The 19,884-nt window shown below is 48.1% G+C and overlaps 1 protein-coding gene across 1 annotated transcript; it reads left to right on the top strand.

Annotated features, from left to right (window-relative positions):
* The first annotated feature begins 3,364 nt into the window (after nt 1-3,364).
* SCYL3 (SCY1 like pseudokinase 3) lies at nt 3,365-19,884 on the top strand. Its single transcript, XM_074598787.1, has 14 exons — nt 3,365-3,496; nt 6,034-6,314; nt 6,837-7,022; nt 7,685-7,798; nt 8,736-8,792; nt 9,545-9,647; nt 10,194-10,305; nt 10,937-11,014; nt 13,045-13,184; nt 13,899-14,086; nt 14,634-14,805; nt 16,648-16,791; nt 17,360-18,096; nt 19,470-19,884. The coding sequence occupies exons 2-14, from the start codon at nt 6,150-6,152 to the stop codon at nt 19,530-19,532; spliced, it is 2,259 nt and encodes a 752-aa protein (XP_074454888.1). The 5' UTR covers nt 3,365-3,496; nt 6,034-6,149; the 3' UTR covers nt 19,533-19,884.

The following is a 19,884-nucleotide window of genomic DNA, read 5'->3' as shown; positions in this document are numbered from 1 at the left end:
CTTGGCCCAGTGAGCTTATGAAGGACCTGATTCAAATTTTTTAAATACCGGTGTGGGCGTGGAGCTGTCTGATAACAGCTTAACATGTGCATTTCATTCTGAAATAAGTCTGCTATGATTCTGTTTAATTTAATCCTCTCTGGATTAAATGAAACAGGAACAAGATGTATCTTCTTCTGGAATAAGCAGGACAAGCTCTTTTTAGATACAAGAGATTTCGAGCTCCTCTGGCAGATTCCGTAATGGAATTCCTGTAATACGCCACTGGTAAGCTCAGCTGTCCACTCTTCATGGGAGAAGGCTGAGAATAGCCTCAACCTTCATTCCTTCCATGACCATCCTCAAGAAACATACAACACAGTGAAGCTGGCTTACTGGTGCCACTTAGGTTGCAGCTGTCAGCCCTCAAAGTTGTTGTGATCTGCTCTTTTTTTTTCTTTATGAGGTTAAGGAGAGAGCTCTGAGGCAACAGGAGAGGTACGGGAGCCGCCTGCCTGTGGCTGACAGCGCTGCGTTGCACCCAGGTCACAGGTAGAAGGTGACGTTTGCAACCAGTCTGTCTAGAAACCCACTTGAGTGAGAACACAGACTTTTCTGGAGTTGGTATGTTGGGGTCCCTGCCCCTAAAAAGAGAAACCCACTTCTGTTTATTAAGAAATTGAGTACTTGGGAAATACCTTTAGCAGCAAAAAGCTACTGTAATGCAGTTGTAACCACCATGTCTGTGCGGCAGGAGGACATCACTGGAATAGACACCGGCTGCAGTTCAGGTGGGTGCTGGGAGCGCCACCCCAGCCCTGTTTCTTCCCTCTGCCTTTCCAAAGGCCCTGTGGCCTGGAAGAGGAAGAGCTGGGGAACATTTCTACACTGCAGACAGTGACTGCAGCATAGCCTGCTGGACAATGCTCCCCAGTTGTCCTCTTACACCTTATGGGCTCTATTCCATAGATAACGCTTTTTGCTCCATCCTCTTCTACTGTTACTAGCTGTCTGTCTCTCTACTATGCCAATCTTTTCTTGCCCAATCGACATAAATAACCAGTTACAAACCTACGGAGGCACTTGCTGAGAGCTCTGTAATCCTGGTAGTTCCCTGTCTATTCTTCTGCCCTTGAAAGAGGAGGAAGAGGGTTCACTCCTACCTCATTACGTCCTGAGTTATTCTCTGGAGGAGCCTACATTGGCTGTTCTCAGGAAAAGGCAAACTGCAAAGTCTGAAGGACAGAAGCCCAGCTCGTGTGTGTTTCCACAGCGGCACAGTAGGGCCCTCAGCAGGGCGCGTGCCTCAGTACCTCTTCAGTTCGTATGGAACAATGGACTCGCACAGGAAAAGCAGATCGAGGGAAGGAGTGCTTCTCCACAGAGGCACTCCAGCAAAGTAAATACACTGTAAATGATGCACAGCAGCCAAAGTTTGCTTTTGTTTCCTGAGAGCCACATGAATTACACCACAGCCTGAAGCCAGAGCCAAGTGCTGTGAGTAGAAATCAGTTGTTGCTTATTAAGAATTTTTTGTCTTTACCTGCAGTTGTTCCAGTCTTCTGCCTTTCCCCTGCCACAAACACACAGAGGACATATAAATCCATGCTTAGGCCCTTGAATAAACCGCTGAGGAATGTTCACAGTTCCCCTTATTTTGCACTTTGGGGCCAGGGTCCATTGGTATGACTGTCCCATTTGGGCCAAAGACTCTGGAGTTTTCCTACCTTTGAAAGAGGCATATCTGAACTTCATTTTAGTTTCTGTTCCTGTATGCATCATGTTACCCCATAATATGTGACATACTTTGCCTCACACACTGTGTGTGACCCATTCTACTTTTCTGCACCCTCCTCCTCCTGTCATCTTTCTGCTTTATTTAAAAAGACTCAGATCATCCAGCTGCCAATATATCCCTCTGCCAGAGGAGCAGAGTCCTCCTAGCCCTCTGCCCTTTCTTAATCCCAACGTGACAGTTTATGGACCTCCCAGTGCGCAGTCATAGAAGAAAGCCTACCTCTTTGCTTGCTGAAACAGATTGCGAAGCTCAATTGAACAGAGTTTCAGTGTGAATCTGAAGGGATTCCCTTTTTCTGTCCAGATACCCGTGGCTTTGTTGCACTGAAGGGACTCTAGCATAAACAAGTCACTGGCCAGCAGACCTGTGTCTCTGGGGGCATCTACAGGGTCCACGCTCTGGGCACGAACTGGAAGGCTTCGCTAAAAAGTGGGAGAGAAGCGTATTATTGGTAAAGAGGTCTACAAGTTCATGCCAGATTTGACAGCACAAAATTTAATGCAGGCTAAACTGGTGGAGTTTAGTTACTAAAGAAAGCCAAGGAGTTTGCACAGCTTAGACCACCTTTGTTAAACAGGCTGCCATTGCCATTAAACCTTTGTCTAGACGAGGCCACGGGTACGGGGTGTGCTGCTGGGCCCCGCTTGCTCTAAGCGTTAGGTTCAAAATGACTGAGCAAACCACATCCTAATGCCCTGGCGCGGCATGAAACTGGAATAACACTGGCGATATGAAAATAGTGTGTGAAAAGCCCAGACCTCCCACTGCACTGTAGTAATTCCTTTCAACGTTCATTCTGCTGTCCAAAATACTCACGTGAAATCTCTCCCCAGAGTCACTTTAGTCCGCAGCACAGAGAGCGATTAGTTTTAATGGCATTAAATAGATCTCCTTATGATGCACGGGTTACACCACCAAAGCAAACGCGCGGGGCTCGGGGCGATGGCGCGGGGCGATGTGTCAGACAGACCACCTGCCTCGCGGACGCCGTTTTCACCCTTTATTTGGGCTGGGCAGGAAGCCCTTGCTCGACCCCCCATAGCAGCGGTGTGGGGGCTACGCAGGGAAACCGTGGAAGGAAATTAGCCCACAAAACGCGGCCGTGGGACAGGACGCCGCTATGCATTCGAAGGAGGGAGACACCTATTCCCCAAGCGCCCGAGAGCCATAAACCACAGGCGGCACTGCTCGTTTCCACGCAGGAAAGGAGTTTGAGGCGCAGGGCCTGCCCTGAGGCGCCGAGCAGCAGGAATGGTGCCGGCCTTTTGAGACAGCCCGGCCGCTGGGGTGCGCTGCGGTTCAGTCGCTGCCACGATTCCCGAGGGACCGGGTTGAAGGAGTTGGGAGCACTGGCAGCCTCGGGCAGGGAGCGGGCGCTCGCTGCCGGTACCGAACTGCCGCGAGAAAGGGCAAGTAGCGGCCTGAGGGGAGATTCGCCCGCAACCAAAATGGCCGCCGCCGCCGCCGCTTCGCGGGGCCGCGCCTTCGCGCAAGATGGCCGCCCGCCGGCCCCGCCCCGCCTCTGCCGGCCCCGCCTCTGCCGGCCCCGCCAGCCGCCAGGGGGCGCGCACGGCGGAGTGGTGGCGCTCTGCCCGCCGCCCGTCAGACTCAACGGTGCCGCCGCTGCCGGAAGCGCCAGTCGGTGGCGGCGCTGTGGGGGAGGGAGCGGCTGGCGGGGCCGAGGCGACGGTACCCCGCAACCGGGGCGGCGGGGAGCAGGTGGGGAGCGGGGGCCGATGGCGGAGGCCGGTAATGGGAAGTGACAGGGGGTAATGGTGGAGGCAAGTAGTGGAAGGTAGCAGGGGCCGATGGCGGAGGCCGTTAATGAGGGGCTGGGGGGGGGGGGTGGGTGGTGGTGATGGGGGTGACCAGGGCTGCGCTCCCCAACCCGCTCCAGGGCGCCGGCGGTCCCGGGGGCCCGGTGTCGGTGTCCCCGGCGGTGCCCGGCCTGGCGCTGGCCGGGGCACGGGCACTCCGCCCGCGCTTGGGACGGGTGGGTGGCTGGGGCTGGAGCCGGTGCCTCAGGCCTCGCTCGGGGCAGGTGCTGCCAGCCCGGCTCGGGAAATGGTGACGGTGCCCTCCCTCCGTGCCGGGGTCGGTAACTTGCAGGTAAGGGATGCGTTGAGGGCAAAAAGCTGGCTTTTCTGGGAAAAAAGCGCAAATACCTGTAGTTGTGTTTGAGTGCGCTGTGGGCGCTGGTGTCACGCTGGGGTTTCTTGGGCGTTTTAATGCCCTCTGTTAAAGTGCGTGCGCTTTTCCCCACGCCTGGTGTCCAGGGTTGGACAGTCCATCGGAAGGTGCAACAAAATCCCGCTTCCTTGCCCAGGGAGGCTGTTGCCTGTTGATCACCCACCTGTCCGCCTTCGTGGCACTGCTTGCGCAAGGTGCCTGCTGGACACTTTCAGTTGCCGTGTTGGGAAACCTCAGACTTTGGTTCGTCACCTCCGACATCCTCTTCCAGGGGCTCTGCCGGCACGGGAGGTGGTGGGCAGGGCGAGCGGAAAACTGGGAATTGCCTCCCTCTCAGCTGTGGAGCGACAGGGCTTAGTGTACCTGTTTCAGGTTAGATGCCTCTTATGCAGAGTGTTATCACTCCGTAAAGGAGCTAAATTGAAATTCCAGCTCTTAACACAGTTTATGGTAGCAAACCCAAATTGTTCTTAACCACCAGTCCCTCTGTCTTTCCCTGATGGGCTCCACTCCATCTCAAGGTGCACTATGTGTTACATTGAATGTTCATGTTTACAATTTATTGAAAATAAGATATTAAAGGGTTATAATGTGGGTAATGCTCTTAACCCAGAAAGCATACGTGGTCCTTGCACAGTGTAGTGCGACTGACAGTTTATTTTAGCATCAGGAGAATTTCTCTGTGGGTTTTAGCCACACCTGGGCTTACACTTTTGCAAATGTTTTTGCCTGCTGGAGTTTCAATGGCCAGTGTGTTTTGGAGTGCTGTGACAAAGAAAAGAAATCAAGCAATAGTTTTGCGAAGCTGACGTGTTCCTGAAAAGTGTGGCTCGTGGTTCCACAGGCTGCTGTCGCTGCTTGGGTGTTCGAAGCTCCTCGCTTCAAGGTGCTTGGCGTTTGATACAGAGAGTTGCTGGGCTCCTCCTGAGGGACGGTTACCTGGAGTGGGGGATGCTTGTCTGGAGCTGGTTGTCATACAGTGGCACTCAAGGTAGATCGCAGTTATTTGAATGACTCTGATGTTACGATATTTCAGAACTGTGGGCGTCCCTGAAGCTAAATTTGTAACCGATGAATATGTCCATATGGATTTGGAGTAACGCGAGCCACTAGGTCAGTTCAGGTGCTTTCAGCTGTCCTGTGCAAAATCTGACTGAGAAATAATTACAGTAGAGCTAGCAAACAATGCAAAGCTGAAAAAAAGCAGAGAATGCGGATAAATGCTCAGCCATAAACCGATTCTCCAGTTGCAAAAACCGTGTGGGGGTGGGCTTTTCCCCACTTTTCCTAAAAACTGAGATTTTGCTTTCTCCTCTCAATACTGAAGATGGTTTGCTAACTTCTGTATACAGACCGGTATTCAGGGTCTCGCCCGTAGCCTGTGATGACAAGCCTGATTACAGAGCATATGCTCGGTCCGTGTTTTCTAAAAGAGCCTGTGCAATCAGCGTGTTTGTTTTACCGGTTTTGTGTGCGAGGAAGCAGCACAAAAATCTGTGTCAGCCTCTTCCTGACAGAGGCTGTGGGAGGAAGGCAGGCTTGGCAGGCAGACGGAATATTTGTCAGATGGAGAGAAGGTAATGCAGGAGGTTACCTGAGCATAGCTTCGCTGAAGTCCTCTGTGGCTCGGAGAATTGAGGAACGGCTGCTTTTAAGAAGGCTGGGGGCTCCTAAGGCACCGCTGTGTTCTAAGGTGGCGTCAGTCACAGTTCCTAACTGCTGACTGGGCTTGATCTGAATTAAACCTCTGGAGGAGGTGTCTGCACGAGTTGGGGTATTGGTGGATCCTGGGTTTGGTGGATTCTCGATTTGGTAGCCAGGTCGAGGACTAGTTGTGGATGCCGTACTGTCTGTTTATCTGTGGCGGAGCTGGTGAGGTCTGGTGGTGATGCTGGCACAGATGCCAGCGCAGTCCTAGCTTCACAGCTAGAGAGCTGCTCGCCTGTTTATCTGAACCCTTTCGTGGACACTCGGTTTCCCTTACAATGGATGGGAATTTTATTCTTGTCCTTTAACTGAGGATACTGGCAGGACGAGGTTTTTCATGGCTGTCTCATGCTTTTCAGAAAATGCTCTGAAGGCGAACGGGACGGTGCCCGCCAGAACTGAATCTGCCTGAAAAAATCTTCCTTCACCCAAAGGCCTGTTTGGGAACCTCCACAACGGCCGAACTCTGCGAGTGATGGGCTCGGAGAACAGCGCTTTAAAGAGCTACACACTAGAAGAGCCGCCATTCACGCTGCCAACTGGACACACAATTTATCCGGCCGTGCTACAAGATGGCAAACTTGCTTCGGTCTTTGTGTACAAGCGAGAGAACGAAGATAAGGTTAATAAAGCTGCCAAGGTACCGTAGAGCGCATGCCTGGGACAAACTCATTTTTTTCTTGGAGGGATGGGAATCAGTTAATGAGGTTCAAACCCCTGGGGAGTAAGGGCAGGAGAAAAGGTCGAAGTTGACTCTGGCTGCAAACAGCTGCCATGCAGGAGGGGAAAAGGGGGTCAGAAGCTGCGAAGATCCTTGCGTGCCACACAATGGGAGCAGTGGTGGGAAGTGGTGTTTGGATAGCAACACCTGTGTTACTTTGTAAAGTACTGGTCTCCTCGTGCAGACCTAAGTCAGAGAGTCTTTCTTAGGTGGACCCCAGCCAAAATACTGTGTTTATTCTGTGTAAGACTTTATGTAGATGAATTATAAAGGGTTCTGCAATGAGTGAGTCAGTGTGCTGAGTGCATGGTGAGCAGGGCTGGGCTATCTAAATGCAAGGAGAAAACATGGCTTAAAGTACAAGGCTAAGCTCTGCAGCCAAAAGAGGTTGAGACTGGAAGAAACTGGATGAGCTTTAACAGATGTCTTTGTTTCTGGAAGCACCTGAAAACCTTGCGCCACCCTTGCCTTCTGCGCTTCCTCTCTTGTACTGTGGAAGCAAATGGGATCCACCTGGTTACAGAACGTGTGAGGCCTTTGGAAACGGTCCTGGAGACACTCTCTTCTGCAGAAATCTGCGCAGGGATCTATGACGTGTTGCTGGCGCTCATCTTCCTTCATGACAGGGTAGGTACCACCGGCAGCAGTTGTCAGGCTTTGGTGGGAGCCAGATGAAACATGACAGGAGAGCGTTGTACCTGGGCTTGCCTGGATGACTGTCTCATGCCTAGTTCTTCACAAAAAGGCAGACACACACCCCGGAACCTGCTAAAATCATTGGTTGCTTTGTAGGAGGAAGCTGAATTGCTGTGGGTTCTGGAAGTAAAGGAGCAGTTCCCAAATCGTGAATTGACATCTGCTTGCAGTGCTTCTTTAGGGAAATGGATTGCTTGGCCTTGGCATTTATTTACAGCTGTTGCCACGTGTCAGGGATCGGTGTCACCGCTCCCCTCTTTTGGCACTGTGTGTTTGCCCAGGACTACAGTTAAATTGCCAGCTCAGAGTGTAGCATTTGAGCTTTGAGTTCATAGTTGGAGGTCTTCTCTGCATTTACAGTTGCATTGCAAGGGCTGTGACAATTAGAGCTTTGTCTGCTCCGAAACCCCAGCCCTTCTGCCAAATACCTGCTAATCACCTTCAAAATCCTGAAGGACCTGTAGAGTTGTGTGCTTTTTGGCTGCTTTTCCTCAGGTTGTGGCAGCACTTAATTAGCGCTGATTAAGATTTTACTTCCTTATCCATCCCCAAGTCTGTTACCCCTTTTTTTTTTTTTTTCTCATATATTTTAGGGAAACCTAACACATAACAATGTCTGTTTATCGTCTGTGTTTGTAAGTGAGGATGGGCACTGGAAGTTGGGAGGAATGGAAACAGTCTGTAACTTCAATGAAGCCACCCCAGAGGTAAGAGTCAAGCAAAGCCCACCCTCTGATGCCCGAGCGAGAGCTCCTGGCCTGCTGAAACTGGCCACCGATGGATGTGAGGGCCCAAATCCTTCCAGTTACTTGCATTTACTATTAAGTGTGCGGGCCTACTTCCAGCTCTGACCTGAATTTTTGCTCTAAAGACATCATGACTATAAACTACGTCTACACAAACAGAAACTAATTCCCCGTTAGCCAAAAAGCAGCTATTTTTCTAAGGGAGACTACTGGTTGGAGGGTAGGTTAAGACTGAGAAATCTTTGCTGCTCTGGACTGTTTAAAACAAACTAAAAAAAATAAAAAAGCTTTAGTGTGAAGCAGGAAGATCCAGGTTGAAATGAATCAATAAGAAAAATAATTTAAATGACCTTTAGCTTTTGTGCTGGCATCTTCATTGCTTGTTACTGGTCTTAGCAGAAAAATTCCTGGTTCGATTTCTGCTGCATGCTGTGCAGAGCCATTGCTGCAGCCTGGGACCGTGCTGTAAATGTATATTGCCTTTTCTCCCAGAGGATCTACAAATCCTTCACCATCAAGTGTCGCTGGCGCATATCACCTTTCAGAAGGGATCAGGCAGACACACAACTGGTGCACAATAATGCAAAGAGCACGGCAGTAAAACCTGACTGCTAAAGCTCATGAAATCCTTTTCCCGTCCAGATGGACCATGTGGGACGATAGGACTGAGGACTAAAGGGATGAGTTGGCTGTGATGCCCTGAAGTTGCTTTCTGTCAGCTTGGTGCTTCACACCTGGTCCGTTTGTGCTTCCCCTCTGGGCAGAGCAAAGCGCAGCCTGCTCTGGATGGCAGCCGAAGGGGACAGGGGCAAAGCTCCTGCCACACGAGGAGAGCCTGCTCCTGCTGCTTGGCACAGATAAGCGATTGAGGCAGCTCATGTCTCTCCTCTTCTTCCAGTTCCTCTCTCATGTTAAGTCAGTACGAGACGAGTCGTGCATCCCTTGCGAGGAGATGGTGAGTAACATCACTTGCTGGAGGAACTTCTTGCTGGCAACAAATAAAAAAGTGCAATGTTTGGGAAGTAGTCTTCATTCATGTGTTTTATTTCCTTATGCCTGAATGGGAGGAGGCGGCTGTTGGATAATACCTGAGGTTTACCCTCTTCCTTCTCGGCCCCCTTCCCTCCCATCCCTGGTTTGGGTACGGTGTTGGGCACAGGGTAGTGAAAATCTGAATAAGGAGTGGTGGGACAGCAGGTTGTCATAATATTTTTTTTCAAATACTTTGTGTTGTAGCTTTGACGCTTCTAAATCACCAAAGCTTTGCAAAAATTGCAGAGTAGCTTCTGAGATTGCCCAGATCACTGCAGTCACACGGTTGCGTAACTCTCACATACAACAGCCTTCCTTTTTTTTCCACTTGTTAGTCACCTCTGATCTATTAAGTCCAATGAGTTGCTTATCTTAAAGGAGCGCTCACTTTCTAATTAACACCTGTTTCCATAGAAATGCCAAGTTGTTGACTTGCAATTGCTGCGTGCATTCATGGGGGAATTGTTTCATCATGATGTAGTTGCTCTGTGGGTTATAAATTCCCTGGTGGAGTTTTTTTTAGTGTAATATTCTGCTTGTAGAGTCTTTAGGGGAGCTTTGGTGCTATAAAAAGAATCCGAGAGCGTATTTGGTGGGGGAGGAATTCATGGAAACTATCAAGTATTTCATAAACTCCTGCTTTGCTGATCTTTTTGGGTTTTTTGGCTTTTTCAGTCTGCAGATTTCAAAATTCTGCCCAACAGCTATGGGCACGCAAGGGATGCCTACGCGTTTGGAACAATGGTTGAAAACCTCCTGACAGTCCTAAATGATCAGGGTGAGGAATGACACGTTTATTTTGCCGTCAGCTGGCCTCTGTAGCTTATTCCTCGCCTGCGTCAACTGAGCCATTGGCCTTCTGTTGCAGCTGACAGATGTGCTACAGGTTCAGCGGCCATCGGCGTTCTTCGTGTTGGCTAGGTTAAAATACAGGCTTCAGCTTCTCCTGCATTCCCCTCTTCCTGCATTTGAATGTGGCGAGATGTGGCTGGAGGTCACCAGCCTGCGAAATGTGATCTCTGCCAAATCTGCTCTGTGGCAGTCAGAGCTTCGCTTGGTCTGTGCCACAGCGGAGCAAGAGCTGCTGCCTTCAAGCAGAGAGGGAGCAGGAAGCTTCTTGGAGGACAGTAGCACTCCTTGGTGCCCCAGTAGCATCGAAGCTTAGGGAGAGCAATGGAAATGCCGTTTTCCCTTTCGGATGTATATGAGCAATTTTGCTATCAAATAGAGCTTCTAAAAATAAGTTTTTTGGGAGGGTGCATAGCTGAACATAGCTTGTTCAGTGCTGAGCGAGAAATCTAACTGTAGGTGCTCTGGCTTTCAGTTTCAGCAGACATTCTCTCCAGCTTTCAGCAAACCTTGCACTGTACACTGCTGAATCCAGATCCAAAGTGTCGTCCACCACTGTCCAGCTTGTTGTCTCATGAGTTCTTCAGGTAAGGAAAGGAATATCCTGCCCCTCTTGCTATGTCTTGATACTGCTTATTTCTGTTGCAAACGTGTTAGTTTTGTGAAGGGGTGTTACCTATCAGGTGCGAAGTGCAGACTTAATCCCTACCTCTTACAGGGATCTTTGACAAAGAGACTCCTTAAATTAAGAAATCATTGTCAGCCTTCCAGATGAGGTGCTGAGCTAGCAGTGGTGACAGAAGTGTGTCCCTTAGTCACACACAGTCAGTTGGATCTCCCCAAGCTCATGGGAGGTGGTGAGAAATGCACTAGAAGATAAAATCATCAGCGATATCGCTTGAGCAATGCAGAGAGCTGTGTCTGCTGTCACCTGAGTTCTTCTCTGGGTGGCACTTCCTTCTCATTGCCCCAGGAAGGTGGTCAGAGGTGGCCGATGCCGTGTTGCCCAGGTCTCCCTGTGAATTGCTGACTAAGTGCAGCCCTGCACAGGCACAGATACCGGGTCAGACCCCCATGCCAGCGTTCTTGGTCCACCAGCATTTGTCTTGTGTTCCTCTGTCTAGTTCCACCTGCTAAATGAAGGACTCTTAGTTGTGATCTCTTAGTTGTGGGTGGTTTAAGTATCAATAGCTTGACGGCCTATGTTTTTGTCCTTAGGAATGATTTTCTGGAAGTTGTGAACTTTCTGAAGACCTTGACGCTAAAGTCTGAGGAGGAAAAAACTGAATTTTTCAAGTAAGTGAAGGAACTATAATCTGAAAGCTTCTTATTTCAGAAATACTCTGCCAAGTGGGACTGGGGAGGAACCTGGGAAGGCTAGTGGCCAGAGAGGTAGTTCCTCAGGTGCCAAACTTTGATTGCTTTGGCAGAACATTGTTTGCTCTGCAATATTTTAAGTACTTCAGCCAAAGTAATGATCACATCAAATAGGAAACTGTCCACTACCTCCTTTCCCAGTTTGTTGTGAATGGTTTGGTGTTTGGGAGGAGCGGTACCTGCTGGGATCTGCATTATTCCGATACTCGCCAGCCTCCGGAGTGATGCTGTGCACAGCCGTACGGAGAGCAGAGTTTTTACCTGCTACAGACCAATTGCTGTCGGTGGAGAATCGGTCAGAAACCGGACTGTAGTGACATGCATCACTTCAGGTGTGCTTTTCTGAATCCCGCCTGCTTGCTCACAGCTGGGTTGAACTCCTGCAGGGACAGGAACAGAAGCTTTCCCAGGAGTACAGGGATATGAAAAGGAAATAATTTTTCCATTGTCCATGTTCTAATTGAGATAGTGCACTTTGTGGGGCATAATGCTGATGTTATTAGCAGAAGTTTAAATTATTCAGGTTCTCTTCTGCCCACTTTAGCAGCGCTGTCCTGTCTCCCACTGCACTATGGCTAAGCAGGAATCACTTGAAAAGCTCACTTGTGTGCTGTAGCGTTGCGGGGAGCTGTCACTGGAGCTGTTGCGGGCCCCTGTTGCTTTACACAAAGGCTATCTGCTTGCTCACTTAAAATATCAGAGAGCTCCTTTCAATGTGCTGGAAAAAAAGAATCTTCCTCTTGCCTCCTTCTGAGAAGTAGCTTTATTTTAGATGTGACTTTGCAAAAAAAAGGGAAATCTAGCACCAGGCACTTCTTGAGGCTGAATTTTTTTTCCATTTAGGCGGGTCTTCTAAACTGCTAATGAGAGAGTTTTCAGTAAGACTTGTTGTGTGAATTAATCTTAGGGTGCCAGCCCAGTCTGGGTAAAGCTGTTGTCTGTAATAGATGTCTCGGCTGCAGTAGTGCAGCATCTGCAGGAAATCCTACTGTCATGGTCCCCAGGAAGTTTTCTGTAAGGGAAGCTTCTGTGTAGTTATGGCATTATCTGGGCCTGAAAAAGGGAGAAGCTGAATTTTTCTTTCTTTTTTTCCATATAAAAAAGCCTGTGTGTTCTTACAGAGCTGTTTTCCTGCCTGTTTTATGCTTCTGTGGTCACCATCAGTTGCAACGCTACTTTGATTTCACTAGTTTGAGACTAAGCGGAGGAAGTATGAGGACAAAGGGGATCTTAAGAGTGTTCAGAATGGTTCCCACTATCTCTGCAAGAGCTGTGTTTACTGAGGGAGGGAACGAATACTTTGCTTAAAGATGTGGCAGTGTTGCCCCTTTATCAGGCAGAGAGAGGGGCTTTCACAACATCTACACTATTGCTCTTAGTTTCCTCCATGCCTAAAAAAAAGCAGTAACTGTTACTGATATTTTAAAAATGAAAATCCTACAAGGAAAAGCAGTTGCACAAAATCAAACTCTGTCCAAACCCAACTCACGCTTTGTTGGCCACCTCTAAAATGTATTCGATGGAAGTGGTTTCAAAATGGGGTTCCCTTTTTGCAGGGGAAACTTGCCTTGCGTGGTGGGTAGAACAGTCTTTGCTTAAGCTGTAGGAAAACCCTGGTGAGGCACCAGATTGTGGGGTGAGAGGACAACTTGTTTGCTGCAGTTTAACGCTGTAGCCCTTCATACCAGCTCAGAGGCAGTTTGATGCCTCAGATGTTTCACAGGATGTGTCCCTGGCTCCTGCTTTCTGTTATCTCTGCCTGAAAGCCTCAGGCAGGAGCAGAGCCTTGACCTTCCAGGTTAGCACACATGCAGAGTGAGAGGCTGCGATGGGACTTTGTCTCTAGGAGATGAAGCAGACACAAAGAGAGGGGAAAGCAATATTAAGGGAAACAGTTGTAAATGCACGGAAGGCTGCCTTGATGCTAATTGCTCTCTCCTGGAATGCAGATTCCTGCTGGACAGGGTGGCTGGCTTGTCAGAGGAGCTGATAGCGTCACGGCTGGTGCCTCTTCTACTCAATCAGCTTGTATTTGCAGAACCTGTAGCTGTCAAGAGCTTTCTTCCTCATCTGCTGGGTCCAAAGAAAGGTGACCTTTAAATACTTTTATCTCTACAGAATTAGTTACTGACAAGTTTGGAATGAATTCAGAGTGATTGTTCCATTGAATCGAGGGAATAGTGGGGTTTATTTAACCAGAATAAATACTGTAACATACAGAACTGGAAACAACAGCTATGTGTGCTTCCATGTTTACAGTACTTTTCACTGCTCTGCTGATGCTGGGAAGAGAATTAGGAATTGCCTGGTCTCTTTCCCAGGTTTATGTGTTACCCCACCTGCCCACCCCGGGCTTTCTCTGTGGCTCACGGCACATCCCTCTTCTCACCGTTCCCCTACCCTCCCTGACCTTTTTTCTTCTGCCACTGCACTTGTTCTCCTGTAGGTGCTCAATCGCTTCTCCTTTTCTCTGTAAGGGGTGTTCAGCACATCTTGCTGTATCCCTAGCTATCTCTGTCCCTGCCCTTTGCCTCCCCTCTCTTACAGTTCTTCCTAAACAGCTACTGGTGTTTCAGCCAAGCAACGCCTGTGACTGTTTGATCTTCTGTGTTCAGAGCCACTGCCATCGAGCAATGGACACTGGCACTGCTGCCTCTCCTCCCTCCCGCCTCTGACATGCCAAGCAAGCTGTGTTGGCAGCTGACAAAGAATCAGCTGTGATGGTTTCTCAGTGAGTAGCTTTTGGGTGAACTGTCTCTGGTTGTTAAAGCAGCCTTTTCCCATCTTCACCTCTCTTCCCTAGAGCAAACTGGAGAAAGCCAGACCAGCTGCCTCCTGTCACCAGCCTTGTTCCAGATGCATGTCATTCCTGTGCTGCTGAAGCTATTTGAGGTTCATGAGGAGCACGTTCGAATGGTGTTGCTGTCTCACATTCATGCCTACGCAGAACTGTTCTCTCGGGAGGAGTTGAAAAACATCATATTGCCACAGGTTAAGGCCAGCAAAACAATATGCAGTATATCCTAGAATATGGGATTTCTACCGGTCGGGTTGGTTCTTAGCTTGAAGTTAGGATATCGTAGTGCTGGCCACAAACAGTTTGCAACCTCCTTTCTATACAAGCCCTAACTCTCACACCCCATTCTGATCTGGAGTACTGGTTTTATTAAACCCGATGCCCCCTATCACACACAGCACAGTCTGATACCTGTCAGCCTTGACTGGCAGCCTCACAACAAGAGACTGTGTTTCACACCACAGCTGTTGAGAATAGAGGAGTCTAATGAAATCAGTCTAAGCTAAGGGTGCCTGGGAGTTCGGGTCCAGGGCTCACCAGGCACAAGGATCAGCCGCCCTCTTTTAGCTTGTAACAAAAAGTGGAAGGCTGATTTTATGCTACACAATAATGTCCAGTATCACCTGAGAACTCTGGGAGAGCGTAGAAGTGAAATGTGTTGCAAATACAACATTTAAAGGGGAAAGAAGTGAGAAAGCAGATTTTTCTGGTTTTGGTAACGTTATCGTGTTCTTGGTGTAGGTATTGCTGGGCCTTCGAGATACCAGTGACTCTATCGTTGCGATAACGCTGCACAGCTTAGCAGTTCTCGTCTCCCTGCTTGGACCTGAAGTAGTTGTAGGTGGAGAAAGAACAAAGATTTTCAAAAGCTCTGCACCAAGCTTCATGAAAACTGCTGATCTCTCCCCAGAAGGTAAATGATAGAGTGCTCTTGAGATTCTTGCCCATTCTGGCCAAGCAACATCCAGAATTTCTTGGGATGATTAATCTTTTGCTGTTGACAGGTTAATTGAAAAAAGCCAATTTGCAGTTAAACTTTAATTCTGAATTAGGTGCTGGCTGTTTGCAGATACAGAGTTGATGTCATAAGAAGAGTTATATAAAAGTATTCTAAATGTAGGAAATATATGGGGGAAAAAATTTTAAAAACCCTCTTCATTTTAAGAATCTCTGTGAGCAAAGGAGATTGTGTGTGTTTGTCTTTGGAGGAAAAACTGCTGCCCTTCTAAAGGACTTAGGTATTTATCCAAATAGTTGTTAATTATTCCCTCTGTCCTTCATGGTTTTAACAATAGTAAATCTCATCCTCTTCCCCCAATTTCTATTCATAGATTGGAAAAGGAATACGAACTTCCCTATTTTCTCAGCTCTCAGGAGGCTTTTCAGCTAATCCAAATGAAGAAAGTCCCTGCACCTGCTAGATAACTTGGAACCAAGTGTACTAAGGGAAAGCTTTTCTGGATATTCAAACTAAAAATGCTTATAACTGGAGGGAAGAATCGGCATTTGTTCTACTTTAGACATATAGATACCAAATGAAATGCATGATAGAGGTTAACTTAAGTATAAATGTTTTCTTCCAATGTGTACTGACAGCTACCACCCCTTTATTAAAATATGTGGATGGCTCATTGCATTATTTTCCTTTATGTTATTTTAGTAGGCTATAGTAAATAAAACCCTTTGGATTGCATGCTAAAACCAGGTTTATTTTTCAGAATATATTTAAAATTAGACCTGATTAAACTATTGACAAAGAGCAAAAAAACCCACCTTTGTCCTCAAATGTGATTGATGACCTGCAAAAAAACAGTACTAGAGGCTGAATAAGCTGTTTGCTTAATTCCCTAAAAGGATGTACCTTTTATCAAGGGCACTTTGGGGAGGGGGTGGGTTTTGTGTGTTAATTGCAGTCCTTCCCTGTGCCAGGTGCCGTGTGTCTCTGGCTGTGCTGGTAAACCCTAGCCGGCTGGGCACATGGGTGAGCCACGTGGAAGCAGATGCAGCACTGGCCCAAACCATGCTGTTCTGGGCTGGTCGCCACAGGGCCTCACACAGCTGAGTCTGGGGCTGGTGAATTACTGCCACAACTCCCCAAAATGAACTGGAACCAGGTGCTTACCAAGCTTTTATCACTGGGTCAGGGAAACAAACCTGCCTTGTGCAGCTTCAAAGTGTGGCCTTTACTGCCTGCCACCTCACCCCAGGTATGGTACGAGGGAGACCGTTGCACAGCCTTCAGGGTAGAGACTCTTGTTCCTGTAAGCTGCTTCGCTTATGCCCACGCATAAAAGAGGGTTTGTGCTGTCGTGTGAGTTTGGTTACGGTTTGGATTGTTGTGACTATCAGTGCTGTGCTTTTGTATGAGAGGCAGATAACAGAGGACTTGTGATGCCGTGCAGTACAGAAACTGGGATTTTGGATCTGGCCAGGTGGCAGACAGCATTTTTTTTTTTTAAGCATCTGTTCTGATCATAATCAGTCTGTTCATTGTGTATTTCTTGAAAGAACATATCAGCAAAAACTGACCACTTAGAGTTGCCTAAGCTTTGTACTGGCAAGAGCTGCAGATGTCAGGAACAGAGGAGTATTGTGTTATCTACAGCTGAAGAGGTGCAGCTGTTGCATTGTGGGGCCAATCTTCATTCAGTATTGCTTGTCAGTGTTGTAAATAACGTTCCAATGCTGTGGGCAGTTTCAACTAAGACTGACATCACACCTTGTGGACTGGGTGTCTTGTCTTTTCTCCCTGCAGACTCCCCCAGCCATGTCGTAATCAATCAGAGAAATCAAACCTGTCGGCCGTTGAAGAACAATTCTAGTGCATTCCCCATCTCTGGCAATGTACCTGTCAAGAAGCTTTCTGTGCGACAAGACAATCCACTGGCTTTAAAGACAGGTAAAACTTAGCCGCAGCTCTTCATTTTTAGAAATCAAACATTCTACAAATTAAGTGGTGCTTGAAAAGATGTTAATTTCCCCCATGTGCTGATCTGAAAGATTCAGTGACCCAAAGAAGATAACAGTGAAAGAACAAAAGTGTGACCTTTGACTTTCTAGGGAAGTCTTATTTGGGAATCTGATATACAGACTGCTGGCTGGCCTTGAATTTCTGTTTCCTTACGGTACATTCTCTGCTGTGCTTTTTCACCCTTCCCCTAGCTTGGCAGATACACTAGATTTATAGGTGAGCTCATTCTCTGGCCTCAGTTTACTTTCATGGCCTTTTTTCAGTCACCTATTGCTTATCAGCAGCCATGGCTTTGAGATGAATACCCCACCTTTTGCAAGCAGGAAGGTGGCTGTGCTTCCTAATACAAGACAAGCTTAGCACTGGAGCATCTTTCCCATCAGTGTTACTGGCTTATTTCCATGCCAGGTGCTACCTGTGATGTCAAGTTTTAGGCATAACTCTGTCTTTACACTTGCTCTCTTGAAATGAGTATGTAACACCTTGTCTTCCACAGGTAAGCAAGACATTCAGTGCCCCCTGAATGGAATATCTGGAAGCATTAATACACTAGGGAGCAGCAGGAGCTCTTTGACTACCTCTGAAAAGCCAGCAGAGGAGTGGCCAGACTGGAGTGAGCCAGAGGAGACAGAAACTGAGAAAACTGTGAACATTCAAATTCGGCCCCGAGAGCCACAGGGCAGCGTGGGACCTTACTTTGCTGAACATGATGTAGATGAGAAGCCTTGGGATGACTTTGAGCCCAGCAGCCCTAGTCCTGACCTGTCTTCAGGAAACTGCCTCACTGTGACACAGACTGATGCAGTTGAAACACCGAGGCCTCTGCCAGGTACCCATCAACTGAGCAAAGAATTCAAAAGCCTCAGACTGAGTCCCCCCCCAGAGTCCTGCCCCGGGAACAGCTGGAGCAATGACAAGTGGGACCACCAGGAACAACCGGGAGGAACTGTGCTGCCAAAAACGACCCTTCAGGAGAGGTTGAAGTCTTCATCAGAGTCTGGCCTAGGAGAAGAATTCACGATCAAAGTGAAGAGGAAACCTGTGCAAGACCCTGAGCTGGACTGGTTTGCTGACATGATCCCAGACATTAAACCTTCTTCAGCTATCTTGATTTTACCTGAAGCAAGGACAGAAGCGGTGGTTCCCAGTGACTCTGGTGTAGTATCCAGCAGAGAAGGTGCCTCCCAGAATATGCTGTTTTCATCCAAATTTGCAGCAGCTGATGTTATCGAGGTAAGAGGCTATATAGGCAGTGGGGTTTAAATGACTGCACACTTGAGAGGATCCTAAAGCGTGTGCACAGCACGCTGTTGTAGCACCAGCTGGCTCCTTACTCAGATGGTGGGTAACCTGAGGAAGTGTCAGCAGCATATGCCTGTACAGTTGAGTCTTCACCTGTAAATACAAGATGCTGTGAATGATGCATCTTCCCAGGTACTGGGTAACTCAGGGGGCTGTTACTACAGCAGCAAGAGAGCTGTGTTAAGAGTCAGTGAGGGAATGGGCTTAACTTGTACAGTACTAGAAGCACCAACTAAGGAGTTCTAACTCTGTCTTTTAATTTGTGATGCTGTATCCTGGATACAAGGATAGGGAGATTAAGGAGGCTGGACAGGTAAAAATAAGGCTGGATCCTGCCTGAACAGGCAGGAGCCCATGCACAAACAGAAAGGGGCTTTCAAGCACAGAGGATGTTCAGGAATTAGTGTTGCTCCTGGCTCTTCTAGGAGAACCCAACAGCATTGTAAATACAGGACCAGGAAACCAGAACCTCTGGATTACAGAGTAAAGCTTTTTGGGTGCTTTGTTTTCATGAAAGAATAGCTGAGACATTTCTGTTTCAGAGAACCAGGGGGGTTATAAAATTGCCTTTTTAAGTAAGCAGCCATCACAGAGACTGCAGACTGCTGCTTTTTCCAAGGAGGGGAGAGGTAGCACTCCCAACGCTGCCACCTGAACATGTACCTCCATTAGGGAATAGGTGTTGATTTCAAGTTGTTTTGCCAATTCAGCCTCAGGAGAGCTACCACAGGGGTAGCAGGTAGCATGGGGAGAGGAGCCTTGGATGTAAACTGAAGTTGTTTACAACATTTGAAAAGGGCACACTTGATTTTTAAGAAGCACTGTTGTGGTATCAACCCCCTTCTTTGAGGGGTCACTCACTGTAATGCAGTCAGTGCTGTGGAGTAGAAGAGCTGCGTCAGTGGACAGGTGAGATCAAAGTCATAGCGTTAGAATACAGCAGGCCAACAGCTGTTTCCTAGAGGGAAAGAAATCATCTAGTTTCTAGCATCCTGTTCTTCATGGAAAGTGGTTTTGGTACAAACAGTTCTTGCTTTAATTTTCAGAAAAAAATACAAGACTCTCCCTGTTAATTTGCTATTACGTTTAAGGTGTTTCCTTTTGTAGTTAAAAGTTCTTTAAGGCAGAAAGCTGCAAATACTGGCACTTCGTTTTTGGTCTTATGAGGGGCTTTTTTAATTCTGGATGAATGTCTTGCTCTACCATTGCAAGCCACACAGGCTACTGCCTGGCTCCTGGGGCTGTGCTAAGTACAGAAATACAGTACAGGTGGCCTTACTGTTGATAATTTTACGTGATTCTAGGCTGAAGCTGCAGGCTGGGGTGAAGAAGAGGAGTTGAACTGGGAAGATGATGCTAACTGGTAATGGGACTGAAAGAGACAAAGACAACCTGCTTCCCCAGTACAATGGATAAGTACCTCAGCACTGCTTTTGCCAGAAGGTAGGCGCTTGCTGCAGCAGCCAGCAAGATCCCGTGGGGCCTGATCTCTTGCAATGGATGCTCCTTTCCAGTCTGTGCCAAAACCTGCAGGGGTGAGGCGTGCGCTCAAGCAATATGCCCAGCTGTGGTACATGCCACTGCTACCAGAAAGAGGAAGAGTGTGATGGGTGTGTTGGTGCTGACGTGCTACTGGAGGCCAAGAGTGGTGTAAGCGATTGTTCCAGAACTCATCCCTGCTCTGAAAAACTGATGACAATAAATGAAAGTCACACCGAG

Source organism: Larus michahellis, chromosome 8 (genome assembly GCF_964199755.1).
Source record: "Larus michahellis chromosome 8, bLarMic1.1, whole genome shotgun sequence".
In the NCBI taxonomy this organism is placed as follows: Eukaryota; Metazoa; Chordata; class Aves; order Charadriiformes; family Laridae; genus Larus; species Larus michahellis.
This window is presented reverse-complemented; position numbering and strand designations above follow the sequence as displayed.